The sequence below is a fragment of the Oncorhynchus mykiss genome, chromosome 18, assembly GCF_013265735.2.
Source record: "Oncorhynchus mykiss isolate Arlee chromosome 18, USDA_OmykA_1.1, whole genome shotgun sequence".
Classification (NCBI taxonomy): Eukaryota; Metazoa; Chordata; class Actinopteri; order Salmoniformes; family Salmonidae; genus Oncorhynchus; species Oncorhynchus mykiss.
Genome location: NC_048582.1, coordinates 18881637 through 18896883, shown reverse-complemented (window position 1 = coordinate 18896883; position 15247 = coordinate 18881637). Strand labels below are relative to the sequence as shown.

Here is a 15247-nt window from a genome sequence, read left to right as displayed (position 1 = left end):
TGATCTAAATATATATCTTTTTTGTGATGATACCAACTATCTTTACATATATGTGCAAATCTTTCTAAAACAGAAAATGGACACAATTTAATGGATATCAATCAACAAAGAGGTAAGAATATGTAGGCTATAAGAATATGCTGAATGTAAAATAAAATAACTTTTGATAATGCTTTCCATACACATACCTTGGTTATAATGTAGAGGCTTATGGGATATTCATTGAAGAGGTAAGGGGGGAGGATGGTAAATGTGATCTGCATAACATACCAATACCAATTGACATACCTTTGTATGCCTCCTCGTCTGTATACCTAGACACAAAAGTGAGCATTTCACTGTACCCCGCAATTACAAATGCGACCCTGTGTGTGTGACTAATAAAAGCATCTAATCTAACTGGTTAAGTGGACATTAAGTGTATGTTTTGTGATATTATTTTGAGGTAATTTGAAAGTAGAGGGATTTATGTTTCTAGAACAATACTGCAATTGAGAATCGATTCACGTTTAGATGGAGTATTTGTCTGTTTTGGTTTCCAGAGCCAATTCACCAATTAAACAGAAAATGTAAGGTCCTTGGACTAATGAGTAACGTTAGGCTCCTTTAGTCCAAATTAGGGCTAACTGTAGGGGTGCTCATGTTCCTGGGGATCAGAAGTGTCCAGAGGCAGGTTGAAGTTGCCATGATCAGAGTTGTACAGAAGGTGTCATATGCTGAGGCAGTGAAGAAAGTAGAGGAAGATGTGTCAAGGGTAAGGGATCTAAGAGGCTCCAGGTGAGTAGTAGAATTTTGCCAGTACAGAGTGATAGGCCTACAAATGCAATGTGCTTCAGTAAGGTTGGCTTTTGTGTTTATTGCTATGGTTGTCAACTGTCCTGCAGGAATAGAATGTAAAATCACAGAAAATAGTTGTTGTGGTGGCAGCCTCAGAGACGTACTTTGGTTTACGAGATTTTAAAGCAGAAGAGAGTGTGTTGAATGGTGTCCCGTCCTCCCAGGCCATGCCTGGTATAGGATAAGATGGGTTCAAAATAGTGAAATTGGGTGGTGGGTTCTTAATAATGAGTGAAGGGTTTTTTGTATTGCAAAATATAATGGATTTATACTCCAGTCCATTTGGTGGCGGTAATAGGCCATTAATATTGGATGCCAACCGCCGTTAAACCCCACCGAATAATACTTTCTTGTAGCTAGCTAACGTTAACCCTTCTTATTATAGCTCAGTTAGATAACCATTTCGGACTAAAATAGTCGAATTAGTTAAGCTAGATAGAAATTGTAACGTTAGCCAACTAGCTAGCTAGCTTGCTAACTGAAATAATATTCTACAAAATGCATTTAATCTTTGTTTTAAACTGACTGACGTAGCGTAGTTAATTTACGTTGGTGGCAGGCGAACTTTTTTTCAGCTCAAGCCGAGGGAAGTTAACAAGCTAACGTTAGCAAGCTACAATGACATTTCTGTGAATTCATTGGGGGTGGACACACAATTAAATACGTCATTGGCTAACGGCCCCGATTTCCATCAAAACGTAAGTAATGACAGTATCGTTTTTATATTATGCAAATATAAGCTGCATTAGCTAAGGTTAGCTATGCTGCACCAAACATGTCTAGCTAGCTAACAGCAGCTGATTATAGCTAGCCAGCCAATAGCCAAACATTCGAAGGTAGATCCCTGACTAGCTTGTCTGTCGCTTTCCAGATTCAAACAAAATATAGCCTTCTTGTAAATAGACGGATCTGGAAATACAGTACTATATCTAGCCAGATAACAAACAGTTACTACTCTCTCAAACGTTAGTTTGATGAATGCATTCCAGTTCAGCTACTTAGCTTTATCTAGTTCCGATCCTCCTGTCACAAAGCAAAGATTACATAGGTAGCTAGTGTGATTGAAAGATTCCTTTCTTTTGCTCAATATGTTTGGCCTTTAAATAACTAGGGCCCAGAGTTTTTCCTGCTCAGGTCTATCAGGCCAGTCTTTCCTCCTCCTTTCATGCCCACTGCCCATACCAATCAAGTTATGTCATTAGTTACATTAGAACGTTAATATTCCTCTTAGATAAATTGTCTGACCTACCCTGATCACTTACATTGTCCAATGACTGACTGCCAGACCCAGTGTTTTATTCCCATATTCCCTCTCACACCCAGTCTGATGAGCATCCACTGAATGCCAGTGTGTGTTGTTTTGACTGATTCCATTGTCACGGTAAGCACATTATTGGAAGTGTTGACAGTGTTAGTTAGATATGATGTAATATTCTCCTTTATTCTCCTTCCCTCAGACCCATGGCAAAGTGGTTAAAGGACTACCTGAACTTCGGCAGCCGTCGTGACGCCCCCCAGCTTCCGCATCCTGACAACACAGAGAGTGAGATCCTGAGGGCCTACAGAGCCCAGAAAGACCTGGACTTTGAAGACCCATACCAGAGCGCAGAGAAATCACAAAATGGCTGCTACGGTGGCTGTAGGGGGACAGTAAGCCTGCATGCGTTTCCCGCCTTGGCTTCTGTCCTTCCCAACGATGCAGAGGTGGGCAATGTTATCTTATAGGGCATGAACATGTTGTGTTATGACCGTGTTATTACAGCAGAGGCGGCTGGTTGACGGAGATATAGGAGGGCTGACTCAATGTAATTGCTGGAATGCGATGGCTCTAACAGTATCAAACACATGGCTTTACAGGTGTTATGACCATGTTATTACAGGTCTTTTAAGGTTGTTATAATGTATTCCAGGTGAAGGTGGTGTCTCCCAAACACAGGCTGATCAAGGTGGACTCTCAGGAATTCCGTCGCAGTAAGGTCCCCGTCAGCCCCGTCACCATCCACCAAGAACCGGTATGGAATGACAGTTGTTGTTTTTGATCTTCTCCCTCTTTCATGTTCTTTGTATCCACATGATTCTCTTCATTTATGGCTTTGACTCTTTAAATATTTTTGTTTACCCTTTTTCCTCACTATCCCACCCACCCTCCATCACTCTCTTCAGGTGCTTCCCTCTGCTCCTACAGTAGTAGGGGACTCCGACACCGACTACTCAGACCCGTTTGATGCCAGACCAGTTCCTCGGCTTAGAACAGATTGGGAGCCTAACCCTAACCCACACCTTACCTTGGACCTCAGCCCCATCACCAGTCCTACCCTGGTAGCCTTCAGCCCTAACCCTATCCTAGGTCTCAGTCTCCGTCCAGGGCACAGCAGCAGCTACATGGAACCCTTTGAAGCCCAGAGGGTCATCACAGGTCGGCTCCTTTTAGCTGTTGCCTACACACCCACACCTTGGACTTCACGCCTGGCTGTCTAAAATGACTGACATACTACTGAGATGCATAGACTTATAGTTAATTTATTGATTGTGTGTGTAGAGCTCCAGCGGGGCCGGCCAGGAGTGGGCAATGGAAGGTCAGGGGCTGGGATCGGAGATCAACTCTATGATGACCCCTACGATGAGAGGACTCGACATCGCCACCGGGGGGCGCCACCGCAGCAGCAGGGGAGAGAGTTCCTCAGGAACGAAACGGTAACAATCTTCTTCTTCTTCTCTGTTTTGATTTCATCATCCTCCTACATCCTCTCCTCCTCCTCTTCCAGAGAGAGGTCAGAGAGAGCAGGCTGCCCCAGGACGATGAGAGACCAGCAGAGGAGTACGACCAGCCCTGGGAATGGAAGAAGGACAACCTCTCCAAAGCTCTAGCAGGTAGATATCTAATAGAGGAAAGCATCACTGAATTGTTGGGCTCTAAAACACGTAAATCTCTAAAGCTCTAGCAAGTAGACCAGTGCTCTGATCTATTCTGGTGTAGGAGGCACTCAGTAGATGCTGCAGTTTTACATTTTAGCCATTTAGCCGACACTCTTATCCAGAGTGATTTACAGGAGCAATTAGAGTTCAGTGCCTTGCTCAAGGGCACACTTTTTCACCTCGTCTGCTCGGGATTTGAACCAGTGACCGGGCTCAATGCTCTTAACTGCTAAGCTACCTGTTGCCCAGGTATTTAAGTAGTTGGCTAATAAAACTCTCCATTTGTAGTGAAGTTTGAGGGGGCAGAGTGGGAGAAGTCGTTAGCCCAGTCAGACCAGGCCAGACTACCCAGGACCAGCCCCACAGCCCCAGGGGGCGCAGCTAGCCTTCTGAGGCCTGGTGACACCACCCCTGTCCTGGGTGAGAGAGTGGACCCCTGCCTGCCCCTGGAGAGACAGGTGTAAGTTCCTTCCCTCAACCGCTGACTCAGGATAATTCAAGAAGCTCCCCCTGGCCATGTGTCACACTGTTTTGTGTCCCTTGCTATGCGTCACACAGTAATATGTCCCCCTTGCAGGTGGTACCACGGTTCTGTGAGTCGTGTGGAGGCAGAGACTCTACTGACGTTGTGCAAAGAGAGTTCCTACCTGGTGAGGAAGAGCCAGGCCTGCCCACAAGACTACTCTCTCTCCCTCAGGTACCTTTACACACTCTCCCTCTCTCATTCTACTAATGTTCTACATTATTCCAATCACATCATCATAAATCTGTTTTCCATGGGTTTTCCATATTTATCTAGGCCCTAATAAGGTGTTAAGGATTTTATAACGCTGATCTCTATTTCGCTCTCTTTCAGGAGTTGTCAGGGCTTCATGCATATGAAGTTCACTCGGAGTTCAGAGAGTCGTTACGTCCTGGGAGAGAACAGTCCTCCATTCTCCTCTGTACCAGAGGTCATCCACTACTACACCATGCACAAACTACCTATCAGAGGAGCTGAACACCTGTCTCTGCTCTACCCTGTCATAGTACAGACCCTCTGACCCTTCTCCACTCATTATCTGCATCCCAACTGGCACCCTATTCCCTATGTAGTGCACTACTTTAGTGCACTCTGATCAAAAGTAGTGCTATATATAGGCAATAGAGTGGGACATGGCTATTTATGATACTAATACAGATGGTGTTGTCGTCTGCGGAAATGCTAACATGGCTGCTGTGGAATTGTGTGATGTTATTCTTAGAGCGTCAACATGGTTCTGGCGGAAACCACAATGGTTAAACTATTACAGTTGAAGTTGGAAGTTTACATACACCTTAGCCAAATACATTTAAACTCAGTTTTTCACAATTCCTGACATTTAATCCTAGTAGAAATGCCCTGTCTTAGGTCAGTTAGGATCACCACTTTATTTTAAGAATGTGAAATGTCAGAATAATAGTAGAGAATTATTTTATTTCACCACATTCCCAGTGGGTCAGAAGTTTACATACACTCAATTAGTATTTGGTAACATTGCCTTAAAATGGTTTAACTTGGGTCAAACATTTAGGGTTGCCTTCCACAAGCTTCACACAATAAGTTGTTTCATCAGACCAGAGGTAATTTCTCCCCATGTGCAGTTGCAAACCGTAGTCTGGCTTTTTTATGGCGGTTTTGGAGCAATGGCTTCTTCCTTGCTGAGTGACCTTTCAGGTTGTCGATAGAGGACTCATTTTACTGTGGATATAGATACTTTTGTACCTCCAGTATCTTCACAAGGTCCTTTGCTGTTGTTCTGGGATTGATTTGCACTTTTCGCACCAAAGTATGTTCATCTCTAGGAGACAGAACGTGTCCCCTTCCTGAGCGGTATGACGGCTGCGTGGTCCCATGGTGTTTATATTTGGGTACTATTGTTTGTATAGATGAACATGGTACCTTCAGACGTTTGTAAATTGCTCCCAAGGATGAACCAGACTTGTGGAGGTCTATAACTTTTTGGTGGAGGTCTTGGCTGAAATCTTTTGATTTTCCCATGATGTCAAGCAAAGAGGCACTGAGTTTGAAGGTAGGCCTTGAAATACATCCACAAGTACACCTCCAATTGACTCAAATTATGTCAATTAGCCTATCAGAAGCTTCTGTAGCCATGACAATGTTTTCTGGAATTGTCCATGCTATTTAAAGGCACAGTCAACTTAGTGTATGTAAACTTCTGACCCACTGGAATTGAGATACAGTGAAATAATCTATCTGTAAACAATTGTTGGAAAAATTACTTGTCATGCACAAAGTAGATATCCTAACAGACTTGCCAAAACTATAGTTTGTTAACAAGAAATGTGTGGAGTAGTTGAAAAACAAGTTTTAATGACTCCAACCTAAGTGTATGTAAACTTCCGACTTCAACTGTATATGGCCAAAGGCAAATGCTGTAACAGCAGGTTACTGTATGTCAGTAGAATATTATTGATCATCTGTATCGCACATTGATTAGCTAGCTGTACCAGGGTGGGAGTTTCATCCAAGAGTGTTATACAGTAGACTGCTACATCGCTATAGTGGAAAGCTATTATATAAATGTGTGCTTGAAAGCTATTTCAGTCCTTATATGTATGAATGTTGGTGTTTTACACCTGAGTGTACAAAATATTAGGAATACCTTCCTGATATTGAGTTGCACCCCCTTTCGCCCGCAGAACAGCCTCAGTTCCCCGGGTCATGGACTACAAGGTGTCGAAAGCGTTCCACAGGGATACTGGCCCATGTTGACTCCAATGCTTCCCACAGTTGTCTTGTTGGCTGGATGTCCTTTGAGTGGTGGACCATTTTTGATACACACTGGAAACTGTTGCGTGTGAAAAACCCAGCAGCATTGCAGTTCTTGACACACTCAATCCGGAGCGCGTACTACCATACCCCGTTCAAAGGCACTTCAATATTTTGTCTTGCCCATTCACACTCTGAATGGCGCACACACACAATCCATGTCTGAATTGTCTATAGGTGTAAAAATCCTCCTTTAACCGGTCTCTTCCCCTTCATACGCACAGGTGACATCAATAAGGGATCATAGCTTTCACCTAGTCAGTGTGTAATTGGAAGAGCAGGTGCTCCTAATGTTTTGTACACTGGTGTAGTTGTGTGTTAAAGTGTGAATGTTTTTTTGGACTTTGATCATGAAAGCTAAATAATAATAGGTAGGTTTGTTACTGTGGTTCTGTTTGTAAGATTTTCTCATGTTCTATGAAAATAAAGTGTAATTTTGTTTTTAAAAAACTGTGTTGAAAGTCTAACCACATACACAGGTAGGGGGAAGGAATAAGGGTTGTTAAGATAAATATATTTGCTACTTTCCATTGTCCATACTAATATCATTGCTTCGTTCTAATTGGTATGCATTTAAATTGGAATTATTTATTTTTTTATTTTTAATTTCACCTTTTATTTAACCAGGTAGGCTAGTTGAGAACAAGTTCTCATTTGCAACTGGGACCTGGCAAAGATAAAGCATAGCAGTTCGACACATACAACAACATAGAGTTACACATGGAATGAACAAAACATACAGTCAATAATACAGTGAGTGCAAATAATGTCAAATAAGGGAGTTAAGGCAATAAATAGGCCATGGTGGCAAAGTAATTACAATATGGCAATTAAACACCGATGTGCAAAAGATGGATGTGCAAGTAGAGCTAATGTGGTGCAAAAGGAGCAAAATAAATAAATACAGTATGGGAATGAGGTAGATAAATGGGCTGTATACAGATGGGCTATGAACAGGTGCAGTGATCTGTGAGCTGCTCTGACAGCTGGTTCTTAAAGCTAGTGAGGGAGACGGGAATCTCCAGCTTCAGTGATTTTTGCAGTTCGTTCCAGTCAATGGCAGCAGAGAACTGGAAGGAAAGGCGACCAAAGGAGGAATTGGCTTTGGGGTGCTGGGTGCTGCTATGGTGACCAGCGAGCTGAGATAGGGTGGGGCTTTACCTAGCAGAGACTTGAAGATAACCTGTAGCCAGTGGGTTTGGCGACGAGTATGAAGCGAGGGCCAGCCAACGAGAGCGTACAGGTCGCAGTGGTGGGTAGTATAGTGGGGCAAAAAAGTATTTAGTCAGCCACCAATTGTGCAAGTTCTCCTAAAAAAAGATGAGAGAGGCCTGTAATTTTCATCATAGGTACACTTCAACTATGACAGACAAAATGAGGAAAAAAATCCAGAAAATCACATTGTAGGATTTTTAATGAATTTATTTGCAAATTATGGTGGAAAATAAGTATTTGGTCACCTACAAACAAGCAAGATTTCTGGCTCTCATAGACCTGTAACTTCTTCTTTAAGAGGCTCCTCTGTCCTCCACTCGTTACCTGTATTAATGGCACCTGTTTGAACTTGTTATCAGTATAAAAGACACCTGTCCACAACCTCAAACAGTCACACTCCAAACTCCACTATGGCCAAGACCAAAGAGCTGTCAAAAGACACCAGAAACAAAATTGTAGACCTGCACCAGGCTCCACGCAAGATCTCCCCCCATGGGGTCAAAATGATCACAAGAACAGTGACCAAAAATCCCAGAACCACACGGGGGGACCTAGTGAATGACCTGCAGAGAGCTGGGACCAAAGTAACAAAGCCTACCATCAGCAAGGGCATTGAATATGAAACTTGGCTGGGTCTTTCAGCATGACAATGATCCCAAACACACCGCCCGGGCAACGAAGGAGTGGCTTCGTAAGAAGCATTTCAAGGTCCTGGAGTGGCCTAGCCAGTCTCCAGATCTCAATCCCATAGAAAATCTTTGGAGGGAGTTGAAAGTCCATGTTGCCCAGCAACAGCCCCAAAACATCACTGCTCTAGAGGAGATCTGCATGGAGGAATGGGCCAAAATACCAGCAACAGTGTGTGAAAACCTTGTGAAGACTTACAGAAAATGTCTGACCTCTGTCATTGCCAACAAAGGGTATATAACAAAGTATTGAGATAAACTTTTGTTATTGACCAAATACTTATTTTCCACCATAATTTGCAAATAAATAAATTAAAACTCCTACAATGTGATTTTCTGGATTTTATTTCTGTCATAGTTGAAGTGTACCTATGATGAAAATATTTTTAAGTGGGAGAACTTGCACAATTGGTGGCTGACTAAATACTTTTTTGCCCCACTGTATATGGGGCTTTGGTGACAAAACGGATGGCACTGTGATAGACTACATCCAGTTTGCTGAGTAGAGTGTTGGAGGCTATTTTATAGATGACATCGCCGAAGTCAAGATTCGGTAGGATGGTCAGTTTTACGAGGGTATGTTTGGCAGCATGAGTGAAGGAAGCTTTGTTGCGAAATAGGAAGCCGATTCTAGATTTAGTTTTTGATTGGAGATGCTTAATGTGAGTCTGGAAGGAGAGTTTACAGTCTAGCCAGACACCTAGGTATTTGTAGTTATCCACGTGTTCTAAGTCAGAGCCATCCAGAGTAGTGATGCTGGATGGGCGGGCAGGTGCGGGCAATGATCGGTTGAATAGCATGCATTTAGTTTTATTTGCGTTTAAGAGCAGTTGGAGGCCACGGAAGGAGAGTTCTATGGCATTGAAGCTCGTCTGGAGGTTAGTTAACACAGTGTCCAAAGAAGGGCCATAAGTATACAGAATGGTGTCGTCTGCGTAGAGGTGGATTATAGAATCACAAGCAGCAAGAGTGAAATCATTGATGTATACAGAGAAGAGAGTCGGCCAGAGAATTTAACCCTGTGGCACCCCCATAGAGACTGCCAGAGGTCCGGACAACAGGCCCTCCGATTTGACACACTGAGCTCTATCAGAGAAGTAGTTGGTGAACCAGGCGAGGCAATCATTTGAGAAACCAAGGCTGTTGAGTCTGCCAATAAGAATGTGGTGTTTGACAGAGTCGAAAGCCTTGGCCAGGTCGATGAAGACGGCTGTACAGTAATGTCTCTTATCGATGGCGGTTATGATATCGTTAAGGACCTTGAGTGTGGCTGAGGTGCACCCATGACCAGCTCGGAAACCAGATTGTATAGCGGATGGTCATTCAAAATGGTCAGTAATCTGTTTGTTAACTTGGCTTTCGAAGACCTTAGAGATGCAGGGTAGGATAGATATAGGTCTGTAGCAGTTTGGGTCTAGAGTGTCTCCCCCTATGAAGAGGGGGATGACCGCAGCAGCTTTCCAATTTTTGGGAAACTCAGACGACACAAAAGAGAGGTTGAACAGGCTAGTAATAGGGGTTGCAACAATTTCGGCAGATAATTTATGAAAGAGAGGGTCCAGATTGTCTAGCCCGGTTGATTTGTAGGGGTCCAGATTTTGCAGCTCTTTCAGAGCATCAGCTATCTGGATATGGGTGAAGGAGAAATGGTGGGGGCTTAGGCGGGTTGCTGTGGAGGGTGCCTGGCAGTTGACTGGGGTAGGGGTAGCCAGGTGGAAAGCATGGCCAGCCGTAGAGAAATGCTTATTGAAATTCTCAATTATTGTGGATTTGTCGGTTGTAACAGTGTTTCCTAGCCTCAGAGCAGTGGGTAGTTGGGATGAGGTGCTCTTATTCTCCATGGACTTTACAGTGTCCCAGAACTTTTTTGAGTTTGTACTGCAAGATGCAAATTTCGGTTTAAAAAAGCTAGCCTTAGCTTTCCTAACTGCCTGTGTATATTGGTTCAATAATGTCTTCATTATGTTTAAGGACTCTTGGAAGATTAGTCCAAATGGGGACTAAAAGAGATCCAAATAAAATCAATAAAATATTTATAAAAAGCCTTTCACATCACAGTGTGTGACATGGCCGACGATGTGGATACCGGCGTCACCATAGCAACCACCAGGCGTCAGTATCAGCGTAAGCAAGGATAAACATCAAGGGTGCGTTCGTAAATTCACTTGGCTGGTTATTTAGGGTGTGTTCGTAAATTCAATATGGAGTGCCATAGTGCGCTCAGACTGCACCTGGACGTTCATAAATTTGTTTCCCTCTCGGAGCGTTCAGAGCGCCCACTGGACGCTTTGGCTAGCAGTCAAGCACCCAAGCTAACTGGCTAAAGGTGGCTAAATTGCTAGCTACTTCAAGACACAAATGAAAGAACACCTAACTCTAACCATTGTACTCGCCATAGCAGAGCAGATTAGGCTTTTTTTCATGTTATCTAGAGCGTTTGTGACTAACTGTGCTGCTGGCAACAATTTCATAGTTTTTTTGCCAACTTCTACCGACCGGTAATTTTCGATGGGTGTTGCACGTTCGTAAATTCATCAGTTATTCAGCGTTCTGGCACAAACGAGAGTGCTCTGAAATTGGAGTAGATAACCAGAGTTCATTTACGAACGCACCCGAGAGTGCTCTGAAATCTGAGTAGATTGCCACAATGAATATACAAGCGCACCCCTACTCTGATTTCAGTACCAGAACACAATAACTAGCTAATGAATTTCTGAACGCACAACACCTGTTGGATAGTACAGGTATCAGGAAAAAACGTTATTAAATTGTTGCCAGCAGCGCAGTTACAGTCACCAACTCTCTAGATGACATGAAAACAGCTTAACCTGCTCTGCTAGCGCGAGTTAACTGGGTAGAGTGACGTGTTCTCTCATTTATGTCTGGAAGTAACTAGCAAGCTAGCCAACTTTAGCCAGTTATCTTGGGTGCTCGACTGCCGTTGTGAGGTCAGAACGCTCGGATCAACCCTAATCCTCGGCCAGAGCGTCAACTGTGCGCTCTGAATTTTCGAACGAACAATCTGACATTTCTCTAAATTTACGGACGCACAGAGCGCACTCTGGCACTCCAGAGCGAATTTACGAACACACCCCAAGTTGATCGCGAGGCAGCGGCAGGTAGGCGACGTGATAAAATAACGTGATAATGTGTGCACATATTTTGAGCTGCTAATCGTGGATATTGCGTTTACTTTATAAAACCGTATCTAATTAATATGGTGTACTCATAAACTGACTCACTAGCCTATGTTATCATTGTTCGAGGTTAATTTTTCCTACTGTAGTAGTAAGTAAAGTCGTTGTCAACTTCGCATCCAGTGCATAGTTGACAGCATATTTGCGAGAAGGTTCAAATGATTGTCTTACTAGTGGTCATGTCAGCTCTTATGTCATGTTTATGCCATTGTTTGGCTATTTCCATGTCATAATGAGGTGTTATTGTTACCCCTTTGACTTTGCACTTGTCTCCCAATGAAGAAATGGTGTGTGTGTGTGTGTGTGTGCACTGTGTTCAGAGACATTTAAAGGAAAGTACAATAAACCTGTGGAGGCTGCTGAGGGGAGCAAGGCACATAATAATGGCTGGAAAGGAGCTAATGGAATGGTATCTTACACATGGAAACCATATTTTATGTATTTGACACCATTCCACCTATTCCACTCCAGCCATTACCACGAGCCTGTCATCCCAAATTAAGGTGCCACCAACCTCCTGTGCAATAAACAGTCATTTTTGTGTTCTGCTTCAGCAGCTCACATATCCATGGCTACCCGGATGGTGCAACTCGCTCAGCCCAAACCCAGTCTGCTCCGATTCCCTGACCGGTACTGCCACACAAACACACACACACACTGACTGACTGACTGACTGACTGACTGATTATTTTCCTTCCAGACGGTCAGTCTACTGGCTAGATGAACTCCCACCTGAAAGAAATGGCTCCACCCCCACGTTTGGTAAGATCTCTTTCTGTCCCCATCCCTTTTTCACTCTCTCTTTCTGTCTCTATTTATTTGACCTTTATTTGACCTTTATTTAACTAGGCAAGTTAGTTAGGAACAAATTATTATTTTCAATGACGGCCTAGGAACAGTGGGTTAACTGCCTTGTTCAGGGGCAGAACGACAGATTTTTACCTTGTCAGTTCGGGGATTCGATCTTGCAACCTTTCGGTTACTAGTCAAACGCTCTATGATGTTTGTGTTGTGGATAATTTACTTTATAATCACCTTTTTAATGTTATTGTTTTTGTTGTAGAGTTGACTCCCCACTGGTCCCAGCTGTGTGGCAGGAAGCGGCTTAATTCTGGGTTTGAACAGAGCAGGTAACACTTCATAATGTTGTACAGTATGCTAATGATGTGTATAATAATGCATGATGACTCTCCTCCTCACTCTCCAGGTTATCTCCCCAATGGGAGGTCAGTGTAGCAGCTTTGAGTGCCTATCCATCCAATAGACTGTGTTCTCTGGCTTTGCCCCGCCTCCCCACCATAGGCTGGGAACCTGACCGCCCCCTACTGGCCTCCGTGAGTACCACACACACACCTCAATGTATAACCCTCTATCTGTGTCTCTCTCTGCATATATCTATCTCTCTTGTTTCCTCTCTTTGTGTGTGTCTCTCTCTCTAGCTGAGCAGAGCGGTGCAGACTGCAGTAGCCAGTCCTAGGGTCTGCCAGTTGGCCTGTCCCAAGCGGAGGCATGGTCTCTATTCGCCCCATTTGTCCAAGACCTCACTGGCACCCCCCCACCCAGCTGCAACCTCCTCCCGACTACAGCTCCTTGCCCGTAAGACACTTAGGATACCTCGTATTTACCTCAGAAAGTAACGTTTAGTAACGGCCACCCAACTACATTGCAAAGTAAATGTGGTGTTCATTTTTAGCCTGTAAATTGTCGCTACTCTATCTACAACTGTCTCGCACACACACACACTCTCTCTCCATTACTCTCTCCGTCTCCTTCGTCCTCCCCATCCCACCTCCCCTCTCCCAGTCCCTAAGTCTGACCACCCCCAGTATGCCCAGGACCGTCCAGTCATCTGGCCAGTACCTGGGCCAGTGAGGAAGGCAGTAGCCAGTGAGAGGGTGCAGGTCCTTTCACGGCCCAACCAGCGGAAGGCGCTGTTCCAAGGCTACAACCCGTACACGGTTACCCTAGCTGCACGCTCCGCTAGCGCCTCGCCGCGCCTACAGGTGAGCTGTGTTTCTCTCATTTACTCATTTATTTAAATCATTTAAGAAAAATGTCATTAGTTTGTCTGTTTGTTTATTACAGGAGCTTTGTCTGCCCCTGCCGCGGAAATGCAAGGGCAAATAGACGAATGCATCTCATCTCACACCTCTACAGTACCTCCAGCCGCCTCTTCTTCAGATACTCTGTCTCCTGTACAGCATGTCTATGTCCCTGATCACCACTGCTTCATAATAAAGACCCTCTATGATCTCATTGAGGCATGTTGCTGGGTCTTTGTTCTGGTCCAACGGGACCACTGGCTTTTAGAAGGTGGATTGTTTAGTGCTGCGACGTTCAACAGCGTGCTGAACATTCTACTGAACTGAAGTGACTTTTACTATCACCAAAGGGGAGTTGTCACGGACCTAGAATATTACAACGCACATTAAACATAAAGAGAACCACCTGAATGTAAAAGGGTATCTTATATATTTTACTGTGTAATTGTAGTATGTGACAGATGAAGGAAACCTGAAAAAGGATGTAATATCTTTAATGAATATTCCCTCTCCTGTTAACCCTCTACTGCACATACAGTTGAAGTCAGAAGTTTACATACACTTAGGTTGGAGTCATTAAAACTTGTTTTTCAACCACTCCACACATTTCTTGTTAACAAACTATAGTTTTGGCATGTCATTTTTCCAATAATTGTTCAGAGACAGATTATTTCACTTATAATTCACTGTATCTCAATTCCAGTGGGTCAGAAGTTTACATACACTAAGTTGACTATGCCTTTAAACAGCTTGGAAATTTCCAGAAAATGATGTCATGATAGGCTAATTGACATAATTTGAGTCAATTAGAGGTGTACCTGTGGATGTATTTCAAGGCCTACCTTCAAACTCAGTGCCTCTTTGCTTGACATCATGGGAAAATCAAAAGATTTCAGCCAAGACCTCCACCAAAAAGTTATAGACCTCCACAAGTCTGGTTCATCCTTGGGAGCAATATACAAAGGCCTGAAGGTAGCACGTTCATCTGTACAAACAATAGTACACAAGTATAAACACCATGGGACCACGTAGCTGCCATACCACTCAGGAAGGAGACACGTTCTGTTTCCTAGAGATGAACATACTTTGGTGCGAAAAGTGCAAATCAATCCCAGAACAACAGCAAAGGACCTTGTGAAGATACTGGAGGAAACAGGTACAAAAGTATCTATATCCACAGTAAAACGAGTCCTATGTCAACATGAACTGAAAGGCCGCTCAGCAAGGAAGAAGCCACTGCTCCAAAACCGCCATAAAAATGCCAGACCACAGTTTGAAACTGCACATGGGGACAAAGATCGTACTTTTTGGAGAAATGTCCTCTGGTCTGAAGAAACAAAAATAGAATTGTTTCGCCATAATGACCATTGTTATGTTTGGAGGAAAAAGGGGGAGGCTTGCAAGCCTGAGAACACCATCCCAACCGTGAAGCACAGTGGTGGTAGCATCATGTTGTGGGGGTGCTTTGCTGCAGGAGGGACTGGTGCACTTCCCAAAATAGATGGCATCATGAGAGAGGGAAATTATGTGGATATATTGAAG

General features: G+C 43.7%; 2 protein-coding genes across 6 annotated transcripts; both read left to right on the top strand.

The window, feature by feature from the left end:
• Positions 1 to 605: 605 nt before the first annotated feature.
• On the top strand, positions 606 to 5163 carry LOC110495739 (SH2 domain-containing adapter protein F). Of its 3 annotated transcripts, none has more exons than XM_036952159.1 (9): positions 606 to 777; positions 2295 to 2541; positions 2748 to 2849; positions 3001 to 3253; positions 3377 to 3531; positions 3603 to 3708; positions 4042 to 4213; positions 4331 to 4450; positions 4610 to 5163. In XM_036952159.1, exons 1-9 carry the CDS (start codon positions 641 to 643, stop codon positions 4794 to 4796), a joined length of 1479 nt encoding a protein of 492 aa, XP_036808054.1. In that variant the 5' UTR covers positions 606 to 640; the 3' UTR covers positions 4797 to 5163. The 3 variants fall into 3 exon arrangements, with proteins under 3 accessions (XP_036808054.1, XP_021426814.1, XP_036808055.1); XM_021571139.2 differs by lacking the exon at positions 606 to 777 and adding an exon at positions 1139 to 1535; XM_036952160.1 differs by lacking the exon at positions 606 to 777 and adding an exon at positions 2201 to 2218.
• A 5500-nt stretch (positions 5164 to 10663) lies between these two features.
• On the top strand, positions 10664 to 13919 carry LOC110495742 (testicular haploid expressed gene protein). 3 transcript variants are annotated; one of them, XM_036952158.1, is made up of 8 exons: positions 10664 to 11320; positions 12218 to 12293; positions 12364 to 12425; positions 12727 to 12793; positions 12871 to 12997; positions 13103 to 13259; positions 13467 to 13666; positions 13749 to 13919. In XM_036952158.1, exons 2-8 carry the CDS (start codon positions 12232 to 12234, stop codon positions 13788 to 13790), a joined length of 717 nt encoding a protein of 238 aa, XP_036808053.1. In that variant the 5' UTR covers positions 10664 to 11320; positions 12218 to 12231; the 3' UTR covers positions 13791 to 13919. The 3 variants fall into 3 exon arrangements, with proteins under 3 accessions (XP_036808053.1, XP_021426818.2, XP_021426817.2); XM_021571143.2 differs by having other exon boundaries at positions 10665 to 11585; positions 12221 to 12293; XM_021571142.2 differs by having other exon boundaries at positions 10665 to 11585.
• The last annotated feature ends 1328 nt before the right edge of the window (positions 13920 to 15247 follow it).

Excerpts from the sequence above, each read along its gene's own strand:
- LOC110495739 (XM_036952159.1), top strand. The coding sequence starts at position 641 with ATGTTCCTGGGGATCAGAAGTGTCCAGAGGCAGGTTGAAGTTGCCATG. Across the intron at positions 3,532-3,602 it reads AGTTCCTCAGGAACGAAACG|AGAGAGGTCAGAGAGAGCAG; the intron begins GTAACAATCTTC and ends CTCCTCTTCCAG. Across the intron at positions 4,451-4,609 it reads GACTACTCTCTCTCCCTCAG|GAGTTGTCAGGGCTTCATGC; the intron begins GTACCTTTACAC and ends GCTCTCTTTCAG.
- LOC110495742 (XM_036952158.1), top strand. The coding sequence starts at position 12,232 with ATGGCTACCCGGATGGTGCAACTCGCTCAGCCCAAACCCAGTCTGCTC. Across the intron at positions 12,794-12,870 it reads TCTGGGTTTGAACAGAGCAG|GTTATCTCCCCAATGGGAGG; the intron begins GTAACACTTCAT and ends CTCACTCTCCAG. Across the intron at positions 12,998-13,102 it reads ACCGCCCCCTACTGGCCTCC|CTGAGCAGAGCGGTGCAGAC; the intron begins GTGAGTACCACA and ends CTCTCTCTCTAG.